The sequence below is a fragment of the Pristis pectinata genome, chromosome 4, assembly GCF_009764475.1.
Source record: "Pristis pectinata isolate sPriPec2 chromosome 4, sPriPec2.1.pri, whole genome shotgun sequence".
NCBI lineage: Eukaryota > Metazoa > Chordata > Chondrichthyes > Rhinopristiformes > Pristidae > Pristis > Pristis pectinata.
Window position 1 is genome coordinate 81,032,999 of NC_067408.1, and position 18,927 is coordinate 81,051,925.

Below are 18,927 nucleotides of genomic sequence, written 5' to 3' on the forward strand. Positions count from 1 at the left end.
TTCCAACAATCAATGACTTGTTGCTGTGGAAGCAGTTGCATCCAACACAGTCAAAAGTCCCATACGGATGCTGGTGGCACACTCTTGAACAGAGAATCTTTTTGATTACATCAGTGCTGTTATTGTGACCGCCCATGGACTTGAGTTTATTGGTGATGTTACCATAGGGAGTTCTGATGTGCAGATTGCCAACCAATCTGTAAGTTGTTGGTGCTGGGGGTGGGGGGGTGGGGGGGGGGTGGCAGAATGCTGCTGGAGGGTGTGGAAGTGGGGAAGGCATTCCAGAATATGCATGCAATAGATAAATGTGGGGCTGTCTCTCAACACAGTCACATCAAGCTCCAAGTGATTACTTAGCAAATGGTTGACAATGAAAACAGATATCCCAGTGGGTTTACACTGTATCGTTAGTAAACAGCAAACAACATATTTCAAGAAGTGATAGAATTTAGTGATGTACAGCTTATGTTCCAGTTTCAATCACATGCATTCTGTGTTTGTTTTGATGTTTTAGAGCATATTTTAGTCTTTCTGTAGTGCCTTGTATGTGAGTCATTGAAATTGTTTAATTTGAATTGATAAATAACTTCATCATTTTCGAAGTAAATAAACAACTTTGAGTTAATAGACTGTGTTTTCCAATAACCATCTGCAAGTCATGGACAATTACAGTCAAAAAAATTCTGACAAAGAAGCTGATTTTGTGGCTAGATGAAAGTTTCTGTTTTACACTTTGCCCTGTATCATCCTTTTAAAAACTAAATTGTATACTTCTAATGAATATTATGAATGTAGAAGGTGGTTATCAGCATGTTATACTGTAAAACACATAACTATTATATAACAACTATCAATGTACATATTGAAAATCTCTGAATGAAGTGCACTTTCTATCCATAGATCTGCCTCCTGCCTCATAAACATAAGTCAGCTTGTCTGGTCTTAGACCTTTTCAGTACTGAGGTATAAGAGCTTGGAGGTAGGAAGAGTTGATTTCTATATTGGGTGCAACCTGTTCAAAGTTTTCCTCCTGTTAAAACCCACAATGCCCTGAAGATGCAACTGCAAGTTTAAGAAAAAAGACCATAAAACAATGCATAGCATGCAGGTTAACTTCAAGTTCTGTGCGTAATGAGAATTAACGAGTAATTTGTTGAATTTAGTGGTTTATTATACTGTTTTTAGTGCCCGCGGTAGAAAGGGGAATAGACAATAGACAATGGGAGCAGAAGTAGACCATTCGGCCCTTCCAGTCTGCACCGCCATTTTGAGATCATGGCTGATCCTCAACAATCAATATCCTGTTCCTGCCTTGTCCCCATATCCCTTGATTCCCCTATCTATGAGAAACCTATCTAGCTCCTTCTTGAAAGTGCCCAGAGAATTGGCCTCCACTGCCTTCTGAGGCAGTGCATTCCACAAATTCACAACCCTCTGGGAGAAGAAGTTTTTCCTCACCTCTGTCCTAAATGGCCTAGCCCTTATTCTTAAATCATGCCCCCTGGTCCTGGACCTCCCCAACATCTGGAACATATTTCCTGTCTCTATCTTGTCCAATCCCTTAATAATCCTGTATGTTTCAATCAGATCCCCTCTCAATCTTCTCAATTCCAGCATGTACAATCCCAGTCTCTCCAACCTCTCAACATAAGACAGTCCCGACATCCCCAGAATTAACCTCGTAAACCTACGCTGCACGGCCTCTATAGCCAGGATATCCTTCCTTAACCCTGGATACCAAAACTGTACACAGTACTCCAGGAGTGGTCTCACCAGGGCCCTGTACAAATGCAAAAGAATCTCTTTGCTTTTGTACTCAATTCCCCTTGTAATACAGGCCAACATTCCATTAGCCTTCATCACTGCCTGCTGCACTTGCTCATTCACTTTCAGTGACTGATGAACAAGGACTCCTAGATCCCTTTGTATTTCCCCCTTACCTAACTCCACACCATTCAGATAATAATCCGCCTTCCTGTTCCTGCTCCCAAAGTGGATAACCTCACACTTATCCACATTAAACTTCATCTGCCAAGTATCTGCCCACTTACCCAACCTATCCAAATCACCTTGAATTCTCCTAACTTCCTCTACACATGTCGCACTGCCACCCAACTTTGTATCATCAGCAAACTTGCTAATGAAGCCAAGAATAGCACAGTGTATTATTTTGGAAAATCGCAAGCCTGTGAGGATACAATTGTGAGGAGAGACTCAAGACTATTTCCACTGCTCCCAGTGAAGTCTAAATAGAGATCTAAAAAAGAGTTTTATAAATCCAAAAGATTTTGAGTGGGAAAATGTAATTTGTCTCATTGGTGATTCAGTGATGGAAATGTTATCAATTTAAAATGTGGCTGACAGTAATGTGAGAATATTTTGTTTTATTCAGAGTTGTTGTAACTTGGATTATATTTATCCACATGGAATGTTTAAAGGAAATGTAGGTGAGCATTTGAGGAGGATGATGGAGGGTAATGCTGAGAATGAGTAGGAGATTACTTTAATTTTCCTACATTATCCAGTCAATAATAAAAGTTAAATCACTTTATTGGTTTATTATTGTCACTTGTACTGAGGTACAGTGAAAAACTTGTCTTGCATACCGTTCATTCAGATTAATTCATTACACAGTGCAGTTACATTGAGTAATAGTAAGTGACATAGAATTTAAGTTTAAAAGTGTAGAATGATTATAGTCAGGGTAATGAGTAGATCTGTAGAGAGCAACTTGCAACGAGTCGCTACGGTCTGGCGCCATCTAAATGAAGTGCGAAGATTTTTATATACTTGTTTCAAAAACTGAAGTAGAGCAGTTTTGTGGATCATTTCAGAGGTAGAATGAGAATCTGTTGCACTGAATCTGAAAGGGTTGAATGTGGAGCTCAGGTTACAGCTGTAAGCTAAACATGCTGGAACCCGCATTCAGTGCGGCACTCCATTTGTGCAGTGAACAGTCTCATAGAATACTGGGGGGAGAAAGGGGGAAAAGCCTATGTAATTCTGCATCACAGGAGGCTGCAAACTTTGGTAGAAGAGTTAGAAAATATTACATTATTTCTTGTGGAGACATTTAAATTGAAGATTGGATGACAACAGTAACCTAGACTTTAATGAGTTTTTAACGCAAGAAATATCCCAAAGTGATTAACGTCTAGAAATCATGTTTTACAAGCTATGTAATGGTGTAAATAGAACATTTCGGAGCTGTATCCCATCCTTGAAGCGTGAATTCTATTTATAAACTGCTGCAGGTTATGTCATTTGGGTCCCTCAATTAAATTACAAGCTTGTGATTCACTCTCTGGGAGTGCAGTGAATGAACTACCAACTTGTATGCTGCAATTGTGGTTGAAGAACTCTTTAATTTATGATGTCAAGTGCTCAAATTGGTACTGTCCCCTTTGTAAGCATCAAATCTGCTTGAGCGATAGCCCACAATGCAGAGATGAGCAGTTTATATTCAGTGATGGTAAATATCCTTATTTCATTGTGGTTTTGTAAATATCATGAATTTAGAGATGGGAGATAAAAGGCAGGACCTCCCAGGTAGTAATCTCAGAATTATTTCCGCTGTTATGTGTGAGTGAGTGTAGGAACAGGAGAAAAGATCAGATGAATGTGTGTTGAAGAGAAGGTGAAGGAGGGAGGGATTTAGATTCCTGGGACACTGGAACTGGTTTTGGGGAAGGTAGGTCTGTACAGCTGAGGCAGCTTTTACCAGCGTCCGTGCAGGGGTGTTGGCTAGTGCTTTTAGAGAGGGGTTAGACTAGAAGGGGGGGGGAATAGGAACCTAATCAGGGCAAAGGGGGAAAAAAGAAACAAGGATATAAATGAAAAAGCAGAAGGCAGGGAAATCAAGGGTGAGAGGAAAACAGGGCCACAGTGCAAAAAATAGTAAGACAGAGTCATAGAGCTATACAGCACAGAAACAAGCCCTTTGGCCCAACTCGTCCATGCCAACCAAGTTGCCTACTTGAGCTAGTCCCATTTGCTTGCGTTGGGCCTATATCTCTCTGATCCTTTCCTATCCATGTACCTTTCCAAATGTCTTTAAAACATTGTAATTGAAAGGTGATTAAAAATGGCAGAAAGGCAAGTCTAAAGGTGTGTATCTTAATGCAGAAAGCATTCATAATAAAGTTGATTAACTAATGGCAGAAATAGAGGTGGACTGTAAGATCTGACAGCCTTTACAGGGACATGCTTGCAAGGAGATAAAAGCTGGGAACATAGTATTAAGGAATATTTGACACATAGGAAGGGCAGGTAGGAAGGAAATTGTAGTGGGGTAGCACTATCAATAGGAGATGATATAAGTTCGGTTGAGGGAGGTGATCCAAGCCCGGGCGCCAAGTTCATTTGGGTGAAGGTTAAAAACAGGAGGAGACACTGGTACGGCTAGTATGTGGACCCCCACCCCGAACATTGGCCACACAGAAGGAAAAAGTATAAATCAACAAAGAATCAAGGCTTGTAAAAAGCGCAGTGCATTAATCGTGGGAGACTTTAATCTTCATGTAGATTGGATTTATCAAGTTGGAAGGGTAGCTGCAAAGAATGAATTCATAGAGAGGATTCAGGAGAGTTTCCTAGGTCAAATGGTGAGCCAACCAGGGAACAGCCGACCTTGGATCTGGTAACAAGGCAGGTTTAATAATTGACCTAAAAATGAAAGATCTCTCGGAAGTCATGATCACAGCCTGATAGAAGTTTATATTCAATTTTTGGGAGCAAGAAACTTGAGGGAGAAACAATTGTGTTGAACTTAAATGAAGGGAATTACAATGAAATTAGGACTGAGTTGGCTGAAATGAACTGAACAGATAGATAAGCAGGAAGGGTTTATCGGCAAGCAATGGCAGACGTTTAAGAAGGCAATTCATGAGACTCAGCAAAAGTACCTCCCAATAAGGAGGAAACATTCTGAGGGAGGTGTTGGGGTATGGAGGGGCATGAGGGTAAAAACCGAGCATGGCTAACCAAGAAACTTAGGAAAAGTGTTAAGTTGAATGATAAATTGAGGTAAAAGTTAGCAATAGACCTGAAAACGGGGATAAATTTAGAATCTAGCAAAAGGAGGACAAAAAATATAATCGAGAGAAAATAAACTATGAGGGCAAGCTAACGTGATTATATAAAAACAGAGCATTTCTTTAAACATGAAAAATAAAGAAGAGAGAGGTCCAACTGAATATTGGCACCTAGAGAATGAGGCTGGGGATAAAAAGGAAATAGCAGAGAGATTCAATGGATATCTTGCATCAGTCTTTACAGCAGAAGACACGACAAGCATCCCATTAATACTGACTTGTGCTGGGGAGAAATTAAATACCCTCACCATACAGAAGTAGTACTGAGCAAACTAACTGGGTTAAAGGCTGATAAATTTAGGATCCTAAACAATATGGCTACTGAGATAATGGATACATTAACTATAATCTTTGAAAAATCCTTGGATTTTAGAGAAGTACCAGAGGATTGGAAAACTGCCAACATGACACCCCTGCTCAAAAATGAGTAACTATAGGCTGATTCGTCTCACATCTATTGTTGTAGAACTGAATAGAAAAATGAAAAAATGAATAATTACTAAGGAAATAGTAGCAGCACAATTGGAAAATCATGATCTAATCACACAGAGACAGTATGGTTTCATGAAGAGGAAGTTATGCTTGATAAATTTATTAGTTCTTTTGGGGGAAGTCTCAACTAGGGTGGATAGTGGGAGAAACCAGTTTATTTGGACTTCAGGAAGGCATTCAGTGATTTGCCTCACAAAAGTTTAAGTCACCAGACAAGAGCTTATGATGTTGGCAATAATGTATTGGCAGGGGCAGAAGCAAAGAGTCGGGATAAGGGGATCATCTTCAGATTGACAACCTGTAGCCAGTGAGACACCACAGGGATCAGTATGGGGGCCACAGGACCACAACTGTTTGCGAGATATATTAGTGACTTGGAGAAAGAAAGTAAATGTGCTCCAGTCACATTTGCAGAGAACTTAAAAATAGGTGGAGGAAGCAATTTGTGAAGAGGGTACAGAAAGTTTACAGAGATTTATAGATTAAGTAAGCACAAAAAGCTAGCAAGTAACGTGTAATATGGAAGAAAGGACAAAAGAACAGTGTTATTAAATGGGAAAAGACTGCAGAAAGCTGCAGCACAGAGGGATTTGGGGATCCTTGTGCACGAAGTTATCACATAAGTACAGCATTTAATAGGGAGGGCTGTGGTGACCCTTATTTGAAGCAGTTGGAGTATAAAAGTAGGGAAGTCTTACTGCAACTGTACAAGACACTACTTCACTGGAGGGAGTTCAGACAATCCTGGGTATGGAGGGGTTACCCATGAGGAAAGGATAGACAGTGTAGGATTCTACCCAACGCAGTTTAGAAGAATGATAGAGGATTAAAAAATGGGATTAATCTGGTATTAGTGTAAATGGGTGGTTGATGGTCGGTCCAGACTCGATGGGCTGAAGGGCTAGGTTCCATCCTGTATCTGCGACTACCATTGAAATATATCAGATTCTTGGGGGGCTAGATGGGGTACATGCTGAGAGGATGCTTCCTCTTTTTGGGAGAATCCAGAACCAGAGGACCTAGTCTCAGAATCAGGACAATTTTTCAAGACAGAGGTGAGAAAGAATTTCTTCTGAGGGTTGTGAATCTTCAGAACTTTGCCACAAAAAGCTGTGGGACAGTTGTTGTGTATGTTTAAGGCGGTGATAAATATATTTCTAATTAGTAAAGGTATCAAGGGTTTCGGAAAAGGGCAGGAAAGTGGGAGGAACATTGGATCAGCCTTGATCATACTGAATGATGGATAAGGCTTGAGGAGCTGAATGGCCTACTGCTATGCCATGTATTGTGGTCTAGCAGGAGAAATTCGTCTATTGAGGTCAAAGGAACCAAATTGGTTTATTATTGTCACGTACCGAGGTACAGTGAAAAACTTTGTCTTGCATGTCATCCGTACAGATCGTTTCATCACATCAGTGCATTGAGGTAGTACAAGGGAAAAGCAATAACAGAATGCAGAATAAAGTGTTACAGTTACAGAGAAAGTGCAGTGCAGGCAGACAATAAGGTGGAAGGCCATAACGAGGTAGATTGTGAGGTCAAGAGTCCATTTTATCGTACTAGGGGACTGTTCAATAGTCCTATAACAGCGGGATAGAAGCTGTCCTTGAGCCTGATGGTACATGCCTTCAGGCTTTTGTACCTTCTGCCCAATGGGAAGGTTGGGGGGGGGGGGTAAGAGAAGATGGGTGGGGTGTTTGATTATGTTGGCTGCTTTACGGAGGCAGCTTTGTACTGTACTGCTGCCGCAAAACAACAAATTTCACGACGTATAAGTCAGTGATCATAGACCTAATTCTGATTCGGAGAACTCTAGACATGGAGGGGGAGGTTGGTTTCCATGATGTGTTGAGCTGTGTCCACAACTCTCTGCAGTTTCTTGCACCTTGGGCAGAGCAGTTGCCGTACCAAGCCGTGATGCATTTCAGAAATGGAGTTCAATGTGCTCGCTCATTTAGCAATAGAGAGAAAATTTCCACCTCCCACATGTTTTATACAAAGTCAAACAACTGAAAAAACCTCATATCCTTGAAAACAAATGTAAATATGTGATTTATTTTTAAGTAGGCGTAAAGACAATATGTCCACTGTGGCTTCATCCACTCAGATACAATGTGGCTGATGCTGCCAAGGCTGCTTTTATTGATTGACTTCTCTTGGAATCTAGTGGTGGGCCTTTTCCTTGCACTGCAGAAGCCCTTGTGAGAATGATAGTCTTACATCTGATGCCCAAATACATGATGGTGTATGTTTTCAATGGCACTGTGCATCAGCTTTGCACAGACTCACAGCAATGAGACAAGGGCTTGGAAGGTGAAATTAGGAGGACAAATAGTTTGTATTTCCTTGATTGCAAGAGATTGAGCATTGAATTGGAGGTGTTTAAAATGATTTGATAGAACAGCAAAAGAGAAACAATTTCCCAATAGTGAATCAGGAGCCAGGAAATATGATATTAAAATGAGAGCCAGATCATTCAGGAGTGAAATCAGGAAGCACTATTTTAGACCAATGCTGAAAGAAGTTTGAAACTTTCTGTCCAGAGTGACCATGGATGCTGAGAGGACGAAAGTCTAAAGTTGATATGAGAGTGAAGTTTTTTTTTTACACAGAGAGTGGTATGTGCCTGGATCGGGCTGCCATTGGGTGGTGGAAGCAGATATGATAGTGACATCTAATAGGCATTTAGACAGGCACGTGACCATGCAGGGAATTGAGGGATATAGATCATGTGCAGGCAAATGGAATTAGTTTAATTTGGCATCGTGGTCAGCACAGACATCATGGGCTGAAGGGCCTGTCCCTGTGTTGTACTGTTCTATGTTCTAACCGAAGACCTTCAAATCAGAATAGATAGAACTCTGTTTGGTAATTGTAGCTGGGTTGTTTTCTTTGGAACATAGGAGGTTGAGAGAGGATGTGTTTAGAGGTATTTAGAGTCATGGAGATAGAGTCTGCAGAAGGTTCAAAAACCAAAGGACGTAGGTTGAAGGCAATTAGCAAAAGAGCCAGGAGTGGTGGGGGATAGAGTAGGTGTGGTGTTCTGAAAAAGGGACTGGATAAGTTCTTCGAAAGAAAAAAATGTAGGGATCTGGTGGGAGGGATGAAGACTAACTGGATGCTCCTGTTGCCGGCAGGGCTGTATTCCTTCCTTCCAGGCTGTAACCTTCCATGCATCGGCAGAAATGGAGCCAAGGGAGGAAAATGAAGCTGAGTTATGTTCTCAGTAAAAGCCGGAGAAGGTTAGAAAGGCTGAGTGGCCACTTCCATTCAGATGTTTCTGCCTGCATTCACTTTGTCTTTCCAAAAGCGCAAAACATTTGCCTTCTGACCAGAGCACCCAGTATAATTTGCTTCATTTGGGGAAAAAAACTGTTCCAGTAAGATTCACAAAAATGCATATTACTAAATTAATAAAAAGAATGTTAATTTAGTGATAATTTATGGCAATTAATGCCATTTCATCTTAGTATTTTTTGTAAAATATGCTGAATTTAAGTAGAGTTTTCAAATTCCTCTTGATATAGCATAGTATTGGATTTATAAAGGAGATGATTTTGTGTGTATTAAGTGATCTTAACCAAAGATGATCTGCAAAATGCAAAATGTATTGAACAAATCACTCAGCATTGTACAGCTTTTATACAGCTGTCAGATGTAATTCATGGTATAAGCCATGTAAAGGCACTCAGAGTATATCCTAATCTTTATTTTCTCTTTTTCTCTGTAGACATTAACTGAACCTGCTGCATTTGCAGATGAAACAAGCTGTCAGTGCAAAGCTCCTCATGAAAGACTGACCATTGCTCAGGCCCGTTATGGAACACCAAGTTAGTCTTTGATTTCCTAACAGTTAATATTACAAACATAACAGATTGAAATTTTTCATATTTGGTGGGCTGACGCAAGTAGGGCTTGGAATAAAACTTGATTTTTCTTTATTATTGACACATTAAGAGCAGAGGGAAACCACTACAAATGAAACACCTATCCAATCTTTATGCCTTTCATGATATTCTCCAAACAAAATATGTGGCAGTCTCCTAAAGACTGTACTTTCACAGCATCATCCAATCTCTTAAGGGGAAAGAAAAGATAACCACTTCTTCCTTGTCTCGACTCCCAACCATCTCCTTAAATTCTTCTTGCCACCCTTGCCTCCAGCAACAGTGCGAAGATGCCATGCTTTTCTTTGCCATTGAGAATGTAGATGTTTGTTTTATTGCAGTAGACCATTCAGGCTTGGATCTTAATCAGGCCAAGGCCTCCCATCAGCACTATGGGGTAACAGTCACATAGCTGGTCATCTGCCCAATAGCTAATGCTGGTTCCCCCACATTTGAATCTTTATATTACCCAATCGGGATTCTGAAAACCTACATTCCTGAACGTATTCTAATCAAAGTCTCAATTGAGAATTTCTATGACAAAAATGACAATAACCATGATGCATTTTCACCCATCCTCATTTTGACGATACCATCATCCTTCAAAACCCCTTCTCCATTTCCCAAATAAGTGAAACCGCCGTTTGTTGGTTCACTATTATTCATCTAATGAGAGCCACAGTTTCTTCAGCAGTCAGTCTCTTAGTTCTGGCGATCACCAGATTCTGTCCTGGCCTCCTAATGGAAGAAGCCTCACAGATAAAGCAGATGCACTCGGAGCATGGATCGGCACATGGGATTGTGGTATTACAGCTGTTATGGAAACGTGGTTGAGGGATCGGCAGGACTAGCAGCTCAGTGTTCTGGGTTACTGGTGCTTCCGCCATGACCGAGATGGAAATAAGAGAGGACGGGGAGTTGCACTATTGATTGGAGAAAACATAATGGCAGTACCTGCTGCCTGGATTGGAGAGCATGTCTTATGAGGATAGATTGAGCTTTTCTCTTTGGAGAGGAGGAGGATGAGAGGTGACTTGATGGAGGTGTACAAGATAATAAGAGGCATAGATCGAGTGGACAGTCAGAGACTTTTTCCCAGGGCAAAAATGGCTAACATGAGGAGGCATAATTTTTAGGTGATTGGAGGAAGGTATGGGGGGATGTCAGAGGTAGGTTTTTTTTACACAGAGAGCGGTGGGTGCATGGAACGCACTGCTGGTAGAGGTGGTGGAGGCAGATACATTAGGGACATTTAAGAGACTCTTAGATAGGCACATGAATGATAGAAAAATGGGGGGCTATATGGGATGGAAGGGTTAGATAGGTCTTAGAGCAGGATAAGATGTTGGCACAACATCGTGGGCTGAAGGGCCTGTACTGTGCTGTAATGTTCTATGTACCTAGAGAGGATATCCTGGGGGAAACATGCAGCGAGGCCATATGGGTAGAACTTAGAAATAAGAAAGAGGTGATCACTTTGATGGGATTATATCATAGGCCTCCCAGTAGTCAGCGGGAATTGGAGGGCCACGTATATCGGGAACTTACAGAAAGGTGTACGAAAATAGGGTTACAATAGTTGGTGACTTTAACTTCCCAGGTGTTGTCTGAGACTGCCAAGGAATTAAATGGGGCAAAATTTGGTAATTGGTTTATTATTGTCACATGTATCAAGATACAGTAGAAAAACTTTGTTTTGCATGCCATCCATACAGATCATTTCAAAACATAAGTACATGGAGGTAGTACAAAAGGAAAAGCAATAACAGAATGCAGTGTGTCCAGGAAAGTGTTCTGAAGCAATATGTAGGTGGCCCTACTAGAGAGGGGCTGGACTCGAACACTCCTTAGGAAATGAGGCTGGGCAGGTGGCTGATGTGTCAGTGAGGGAGTACTTTGGAACCAGTGACCATAATTCTATTAGTTTTAAGATAGTTGTGGAAAAAGATAGCACCAGTCCACAAATTTAAGTCCTAAACTGGGACAAGGCTAATCTTGATGGCATCAGACAGGAACTCTCAATAGTTGATTGGGGGAGGCTGTTTGCAGATAAAGAGGCATCTGGCAAGTGGGAAGATCTTAAAGGTGAGATAGCAAGAGTTCAGGGCCTGCTGTTAGAGTGGAGGTCAAGGTTGGCAAGATTAGAGAACCTTGGTTGATGGGGGATTTTGAGGGCCAGGTCGAGAAAAAGGAGGCATATGTCAGGAGTAGGTAGCTGGGATCAAGCAAATCCCTTGAGTATAAGGGATGTAGTGTGCACTTAAGGAAGTTAGAAGGAAAAAAAGGAGACATAAAATATCCCTGGCAGATAATATAAAGGAGAATCCTAAAAGGTTCTACTAGTAGAAGAGTAAAAATGTAACTAGGAAGAGAGTAGTCCCCTTAAGGATCAGTATAGTAGTCAATGTGTGGAGCCATGGGAAATGTGTGAGGAATTAAATGAATACTTCTTGTCTGTGGAGAAGGACGTAGAAACTAGTGAGTTCAGGGGAGACAACAGTGATATCCTGGAGCATATCAACACTACAAAGGAGGAGATGTTGAATGTCTTGAAATGCATAAAGGTGGATAAATCCCCAGAGCCTGACCAGTTATATCCTGGAATGTTATGAGAAGCAAGGGAGGAGATTGCTGGGACCCTGGCAGAGATTTTTTCTATCTTTGTTTGCCACGGGTGAAGTACCAGAAGATTGGAGGATAGCTAATGTTGTGCCTTTATTTAAGAGGAGCTGCAAGGATAAGCCTACAGGCCAGTGAGGGGAAAGTTATTGGAACAAATTTTGAGACTGGGTTTATTTGCATTTGGAAAGGCAAAGACTGATTAGGAATAGTCAGCGTGGCTTTGGTCATGGGAAATCAAGTCTCATGAATTTGATTGAGTTTTTTGAAGAGGTGAACAACAGGATTGATGAGTCAAGGCAGAGACGTTGTCTGCATGGACTTTCACAAGGCCCTTGACAAGGTCCTGCATGGTATGCTCAGCCAGGTTAGAATACATGAGATCCAGGGTGAGCTTGCTGATTAGCTTGATGGTAGGAGGCAGAGGGTTGTAGTGAGGGTTGTTTTTCAGATTGGAGGCCTATGACCATTGGTGTGCTGCAGGGGTTGGTGCTGTTGTTTGTCATAAATATTAATGATTTGGATGAGAATATTGGCGACATGGTTATTAAATTTGCAGGTGACACCAAAGTTGGTGGTATAGTGTTCAGTGAAGAAGGTTGTCTGAGATTACAATGGGATGTAGATCAACTGGGAAAGTAGGCAAGTGATGCATTGAATTTAACTTGACAAGTGAGAAATGGTGCATGTTGGGAAGTTAAACCTGGGCTGGGCATAACAAAGTGAACAGCAGGACTGGGGACTTTTATTGAATAGAGAGACCTTGGGGTACAAGTGCATCGTTCCCTATAAGTAAATTTAAAGCAAGTTCTCATCTGGTCTTTGTTACAAAGAACCTTCCAGCTGTAGCAGAATTCAGATGACTTATCCAACTACATACCATTAAAATAATGTCACTGCTGCTGGTGGCTCAGCTGGTGCATGGGCTGAAAATATTCGACTATGCCACATAGAGTGGAAACCCCAGATTAGTGTCTGGTCAGTCCATGGGGTGGTGAAGAGAGCACTAAAATTGGACTTGGTAACCTCAGGCTGGGGAAGGACCAGCTTATGAAAAATTAGCTGCTCCTTACCTTCATTCCTGAATCCCACTTTGAAAGACACCATGTGTGGATGGTAGGTGTGCACGATTAGATGCAATCTACTGTTACCTGAAGATGGGTCTCAATGTTTGTAGGGTTATGCATTGTGCTGTGAAAGCTGAGCGTCATGTGGATACAGCCCTTACCACAACCTATCACTTAAGAATGTGAGGAGGAGGAGGAAAATGAAGAGGAGGGGGTAGAACAGTGGTATTTAACATGCTAGGAGGATGAGAGTCCTAATTAGTACAGATTCTTCGTAGGTGGGAGTGGGGGCAGATTGGGCAATGTCTAATGGTGCAGTTTGCCATGTGAAGATCTGTATGCAGGGTTTAACAGCTGGTGTTGTCATTCAGGTTGTTATGGCACTACATCCAAATCCCTGGACTAGAGTCCTGCCATTGGCCCCCTGGTTATCTGTTCTCGCTGTTGTCGTCTGAATGGTCTCCGGTCTCCTGTCCCCTGCAGATACACGACATCCCTGTCCTTTCCATCCAATTCTCCAAGTGCAGCTTTGGAAAACCAGTGTGCCTGGCTTCCTTTCATGTCCCTTTTCCCCTCTTCCCTGGGTTAGACTCTCCTCACAGAGAAACCAGGGGTTTTGCAGCCACTATGCACCTCCTCATCTGCAATCTTAAAGAGGTTCAAGCTAAGCATTACATGCTCGCTTTCAGTGGTGTTGGCAAGTAACCTTTTGAGACACCCTGCTGATGGATGTAATCAATCAACATCGTGGTTGGCACTGACTACACACACTTCAATCATGATCAGAAGTGGAGCAGAAAAATGCAGTGCTGCCTGCATTACACTGACACACTATCTTTGTGGTGTTTTTAGATCCTTTGGATCTGCAGTACTGGCATTCACTTGCATGCCTCTGTCAGAAGGGAAGTGTGGTCCCTGCCCATTTTCAAGGGCTATCCAACTTTGCCTCATTGGTGTCTTGGGTGTTGGCAAAAGAGAAAATATTTGGGGTAAAAAAAAACAATTTCACCTGAAACATTGCTGCATTGTATTTGTAGTTTGTGTAGTGCAAGTTGTTTAATGGCTGGTTGTTGTATACCATTTTCTAATTCTGTGCTGCTTTAACCTTTTACAGTTGACAGACCAGTGAGAGTTTATGCAGATGGAATATTCGATCTCTTTCACTCAGGTCATGCTCGGGCTCTCATGCAGGCTAAAAATCTCTTCCCAAATACCTACTTACTTGTGGGAGGTAAGAACTGAGGGGCAAGTGGGGCAATCCACTTGAAACGAATTGAGAAAAGCCAATTGATGAATGTGCCATCCATGGGTACTCAAGCAGGGGTTTAGAAACTGGAGACTGCCTATCTCCGGTATAATTATTCTTCACCCTGGGACCTGCAGCACCCACATTCACTGACTAGCTTTTGTTGGAAGGGCAATGCAGTCTGCTCCACAAACTCTTCTTTGGTTTCTGTCAGCCTTGGCCAAAGGCTATAGCTTTTCCTGAATGAAACAGTGTTAATTCTGGCACGGTCTCCGTCCTCCTGTATCCCTCAGTCATTATGTGCTGACAATGTTCCAGTGTGAATAGTGCATTAGTTTAAAACTGTTAGCAAATGTGCCCACTTTGCATATTAATCCCCCTACATCTTTGATCTTGTGCTCTTGATTTTCTCCTGACACAACAGCTCACACACTCGTATTTGCCAAGTGTCACTCAGTTTTTGGTTTAAAAATATAGCCACTCATGATGATGCCACTCAGAAATATAAGCATAGCTTTGAATTCTTAAATGGATCTGCAATCTGTGTCATTCTTGCTTTTCGCAAATGTCACTTCTATTATTCGCTCAGTGTTGACAGTTCTGTTCATCTCCTCCTACAGATCCATTGCTCGGTAATCAAAATGTTCTTGCAACAAGCAATTTTTTCTTTGATGCAAGTATTAAGGAATACATTATTGTTAATGACAAGATAAAGTACCATCAGGTATATTAATAGTTTGATGGTAAGATAAAGTTATAGATCTTTCATTGCAAGTGATGGTTAAATAACAGCACACACAATCAATCTTGTACCCAAAACATCTGACATGAAAGCAAAGGAAGAGTCATGTAGCAGCAGACATAAAGATTATTTGCAATGTAACTGGTCTTTAAGACTTACACAGACAAGCAAGATTGCAGAGAATCTCTATGAAATCAGATTACTATTTCTGAACAGTCATACTGTTTATTTTGTGTGGTTTCCCTCTTTGACCCCTCTGACTATGCTGAGCCTCATTCTTTCGTGTGTAGCCTTGATTCACCCACTCCACCTTATTACATTTAAACCAACAGCTGAAAACTTCATGAAAATGAGCCTCAGTGCCTTCAATTTCTGCTTTCCCTTCCTAAATACAAGCAACAGATCTTCTTGTAATGCTTTGTCCAGAAATGTGAACGGGAAATGAGTATGAAGTAATATTGTATCCCACTAGCACAGTGTGTTACTGTGGCTGTTGTCATTAAATTGGAAGGCAGTTATTATAATGTGGAATTCTTAACACATTTATACTTTTAAACAATTTTCTTGCACCCATATATACTGGCATAAAAATGAAACGATGACAGTCATTGAAAATAATAGCAGAAGCAATTTTGACATCTCCGTGGGATGTGTGTGTAATAGATATTTCACAAGGATTGCTTGTGTGTGTTTGGTTTCAGTGTGCAGTGATGATCTAACACACCAATACAAAGGTTTCACTGTCATGAATGAGATTGAGCGGTATGATGCCCTGAGACACTGCCGCTATGTTGACGAGGTTATCAGGGACGCACCATGGACGCTGTCCCCAGAGTTTCTGGAAAAACACAAGGTATGTCTCTCTATTGTCCTTTCTGTTCTTGCCAAGTGTCGGTTTACTTTGAGCAAACTTTTGCTTTTGATAACTTTTCTGGTTTTGATTTTCTAAGGCCATGGCTTATTACTCTATATTAAGAATATACTGTTGGGCAATATTTCTTCAGAAGTACCATTGCATTTAAACACTAACTTAGACTTTCAACAGTATTAAAAACAGAGTGTATATTGCCAATGCTGAGTCACTCAATCAATTGAACTTTCAACAGGGTTGAACGTTGGCAGGGACTTACGCAGTCATCTCTACCTTTTGCCAAATAGAAATACTCTCTGCTCATAGCTCACCTTGTGGTTCAAATTAATTTGTCTTGTAATTCCTGTTAATTGTGCTCACTTCATGTAGTTAGGATTTTGCAATTGTTTTTTGTGCAAACACTTATGATGGAAAAGCCATTAAAGGTATTTCATCTCTTTAATATGATGTAAAACCCAGTCCACCTTTCATATCTGAATTACCACTGGTTGTGATGTGGCACAAATTGCCCAACTCCATGTGCAATTTTGTTTTCTTATATCTGATCTTCAGAAATTCTGGTTCCCCAAATTTAACAAACATTAGAAATAGCATTGCCTAAGTTTAAGGCTGTATCTTCCTGCTTCTATTCTGTTACCTGTTAGTCCAATCAGTCAATAGTAGGACTTGGATGCTACACAACACTCTCACTATTGGTGCCTAATGCTCCCCACCACCTACTCCTCAAGACTTTGTAATATCTTCTTTCCCAACTGCTTAACTTTTCCAAGCTGATCACTCATCCTTCTCCCCTTCTGGCCTTCAAACTCACTTCCTCATACTCTTGTACTGCAGACCAAATCCTGAGTTACTGTGTAACAAGTCACTCTTGTGGTCACCATTCAGCCCGAGACTTCCAGAGCATCTGAGTACCCCCATGTCCAGTCCTTAGAGAAATGACTGTTCAAGGTGAGCCTATATACACAAATGTAGATTATATCAATTTAATAATGTTGTAAAATTTGAAGAATGAAATATGGCCATAAGATAGTATTATTTGGAAGTACTTTGAAGTCAGAAGATTTAAATTCCAGTCCAAAGCTTGAGCATAAAAACAGGCTGACTTTTCAGCATGGTACTGGGCATGATACACTATCAGTGAGATCTTTCAGAGCAGATATTAAACCGAAGCCTTGGCTGTCCTCTGAGGCGGAGACAAAGAATTCCATTGCAGTGGTTTTGAAGAGCACAGAGGAGCTAGCCCTAGTATCCGAGGCTATATTTCAACATCTCAAAAACAGGTTACCTCGTGGTTATCATAGATGCTTTGTGCAAGTGGTTGATGTGTTCCCTACAACACAGTAGCAACTACACTATAGAAAGCACTTCCTTTGTTGAAGAGCACTCGAGGACAACCTAAAGCCATAAGAAGTGTTTTTAAATATACCTTTCTTTCCTCTGCAAAATCCTATCTGCCCTTCACAATGTACAGACAGGTTTTTTCACCACTTGGTGTCACTATGGTGCATGCTACTCCACATCCTCCAATATTTCATGTCAAATTCTGGCATCTTTTCCCCAGGCAAAACTTTTTCTTTAATGTCGATTTGCAGGTGGCTTCCCCAAATAAACATTTAATTGTTAGGAACTAGTCGATAGATTTTAATTTCATTCATTCGTAGTGCCCATCAAGTAGATTGCAAAACTAATAATTTTTTTTCAGACTCAAATCTCTGGATCTCTCCACTGAATAGCAAGTGCTATAAATCACCCAGTGTAGGAAAATCCAGTATTGCTTATGTAATTAACCCTGAAGGTTCCTGCCAGCTCAGCCACTCAACCCCATTACTAATGGCATTTATTTATTTCATTTACACTGGAGGTTCAAGCTAGATTGCTAAAGGCTCATTTTGCTTAATTAACTATTTTGGGAAAATGCCATTTTTGCAGCCTCTTTTAATTAATTAACTACTTACTCTTAATTAATCCCATTAAAGCTCAGTTTCAGCTTCCTGAAGCAACTTGCAGCATTGTGGCCCAATCTCCTCTGTTTTTCCTCAGCCATCACTCTGCCCCTCCATTCCCTATTGCTTTTGCTCATCTTCCTCCATTAGAACATAGAACATAACAGCACAGTGCAGGCCCTCCGGCCCACGATATTGTGCCAACATTTTATCCTGCTCTAACATCTATCTAACCCTTCCCTCCCACATAGCCCTCCAGTTCTCTGTCATTCATGTGGCTTCCTAAGAGTCTCTTAAATGTCTCTAGTGTATCTGCTCCCACAACCTCTGCTGGCAGTGCGTTCCACACACCCACCACTCTCTATGGAAAAGAAAACCTTACCTCTGACATCCCCCTTTATATTTTCTTCCAGTCACCTTAACCCCCTTGTGTTTGCCATTTTCACCCTGAGAAGAAGTCTCTGACTGTCCACTTGATCTATGCCTCTTACCATCTTGTACACCTCTGTCAAGTCACCTCTCATCCTCCTTCTGTCCAAAGAGAAAAGCCCTAGCTCACTCAACCTATCCTCATAAGACATGCTCTCCAATCCAGGCAGCATCCTGGTAAATCTCCTCTGCGCCCTCTCTAAAGCTTCCACATCCTTCCTATAATAAGGTGACCAGAACTGAACACAATACTCCAAGTGTGGTCTAACCAGAGTTCTATAGAGCTGCAACATTACCTCGTGGCTCTTGAACTCAATACCCCTTTATTTCACATCCTTCCATTTATTGATTTCTAGTCATATCATCCTTTCTTCTCTCCAATTTTTCATGGGCGACTGTGTCTGATTCAGGATTTGAGCATGACAGACCAACTGGTGGGTCGTCTCCAATGTTGACTTTCAGACTGGTGCTTCATGCTCTTACAACAGGACAAAAGTACTGCAGATGCCAGAAATCTGAAATAAAACCAGAAAATATT

The 18,927-nt window shown here is 41.2% G+C and overlaps 1 protein-coding gene across 4 annotated transcripts in view; it reads left to right on the forward strand.

Moving 5' to 3' along the window:
- The window catches only part of LOC127569050 (choline-phosphate cytidylyltransferase B), a 70,696-nt gene that overhangs the window by 18,587 nt on the left and 33,182 nt on the right, over nt 1–18,927 (forward strand). For 3 of the 4 annotated variants that reach the window (XM_052013329.1, XM_052013328.1, XM_052013327.1), the window contains exons 2-4: nt 9,316–9,415; nt 14,273–14,389; nt 15,848–15,999. In XM_052013329.1, coding sequence (XP_051869289.1) covers nt 9,316–9,415; nt 14,273–14,389; nt 15,848–15,999 — 369 coding nt within the window. The remainder of the gene's footprint in view (nt 1–9,315; nt 9,416–14,272; nt 14,390–15,847; nt 16,000–18,927) is intronic. The other variant, XM_052013330.1, reaches the window with a different exon arrangement.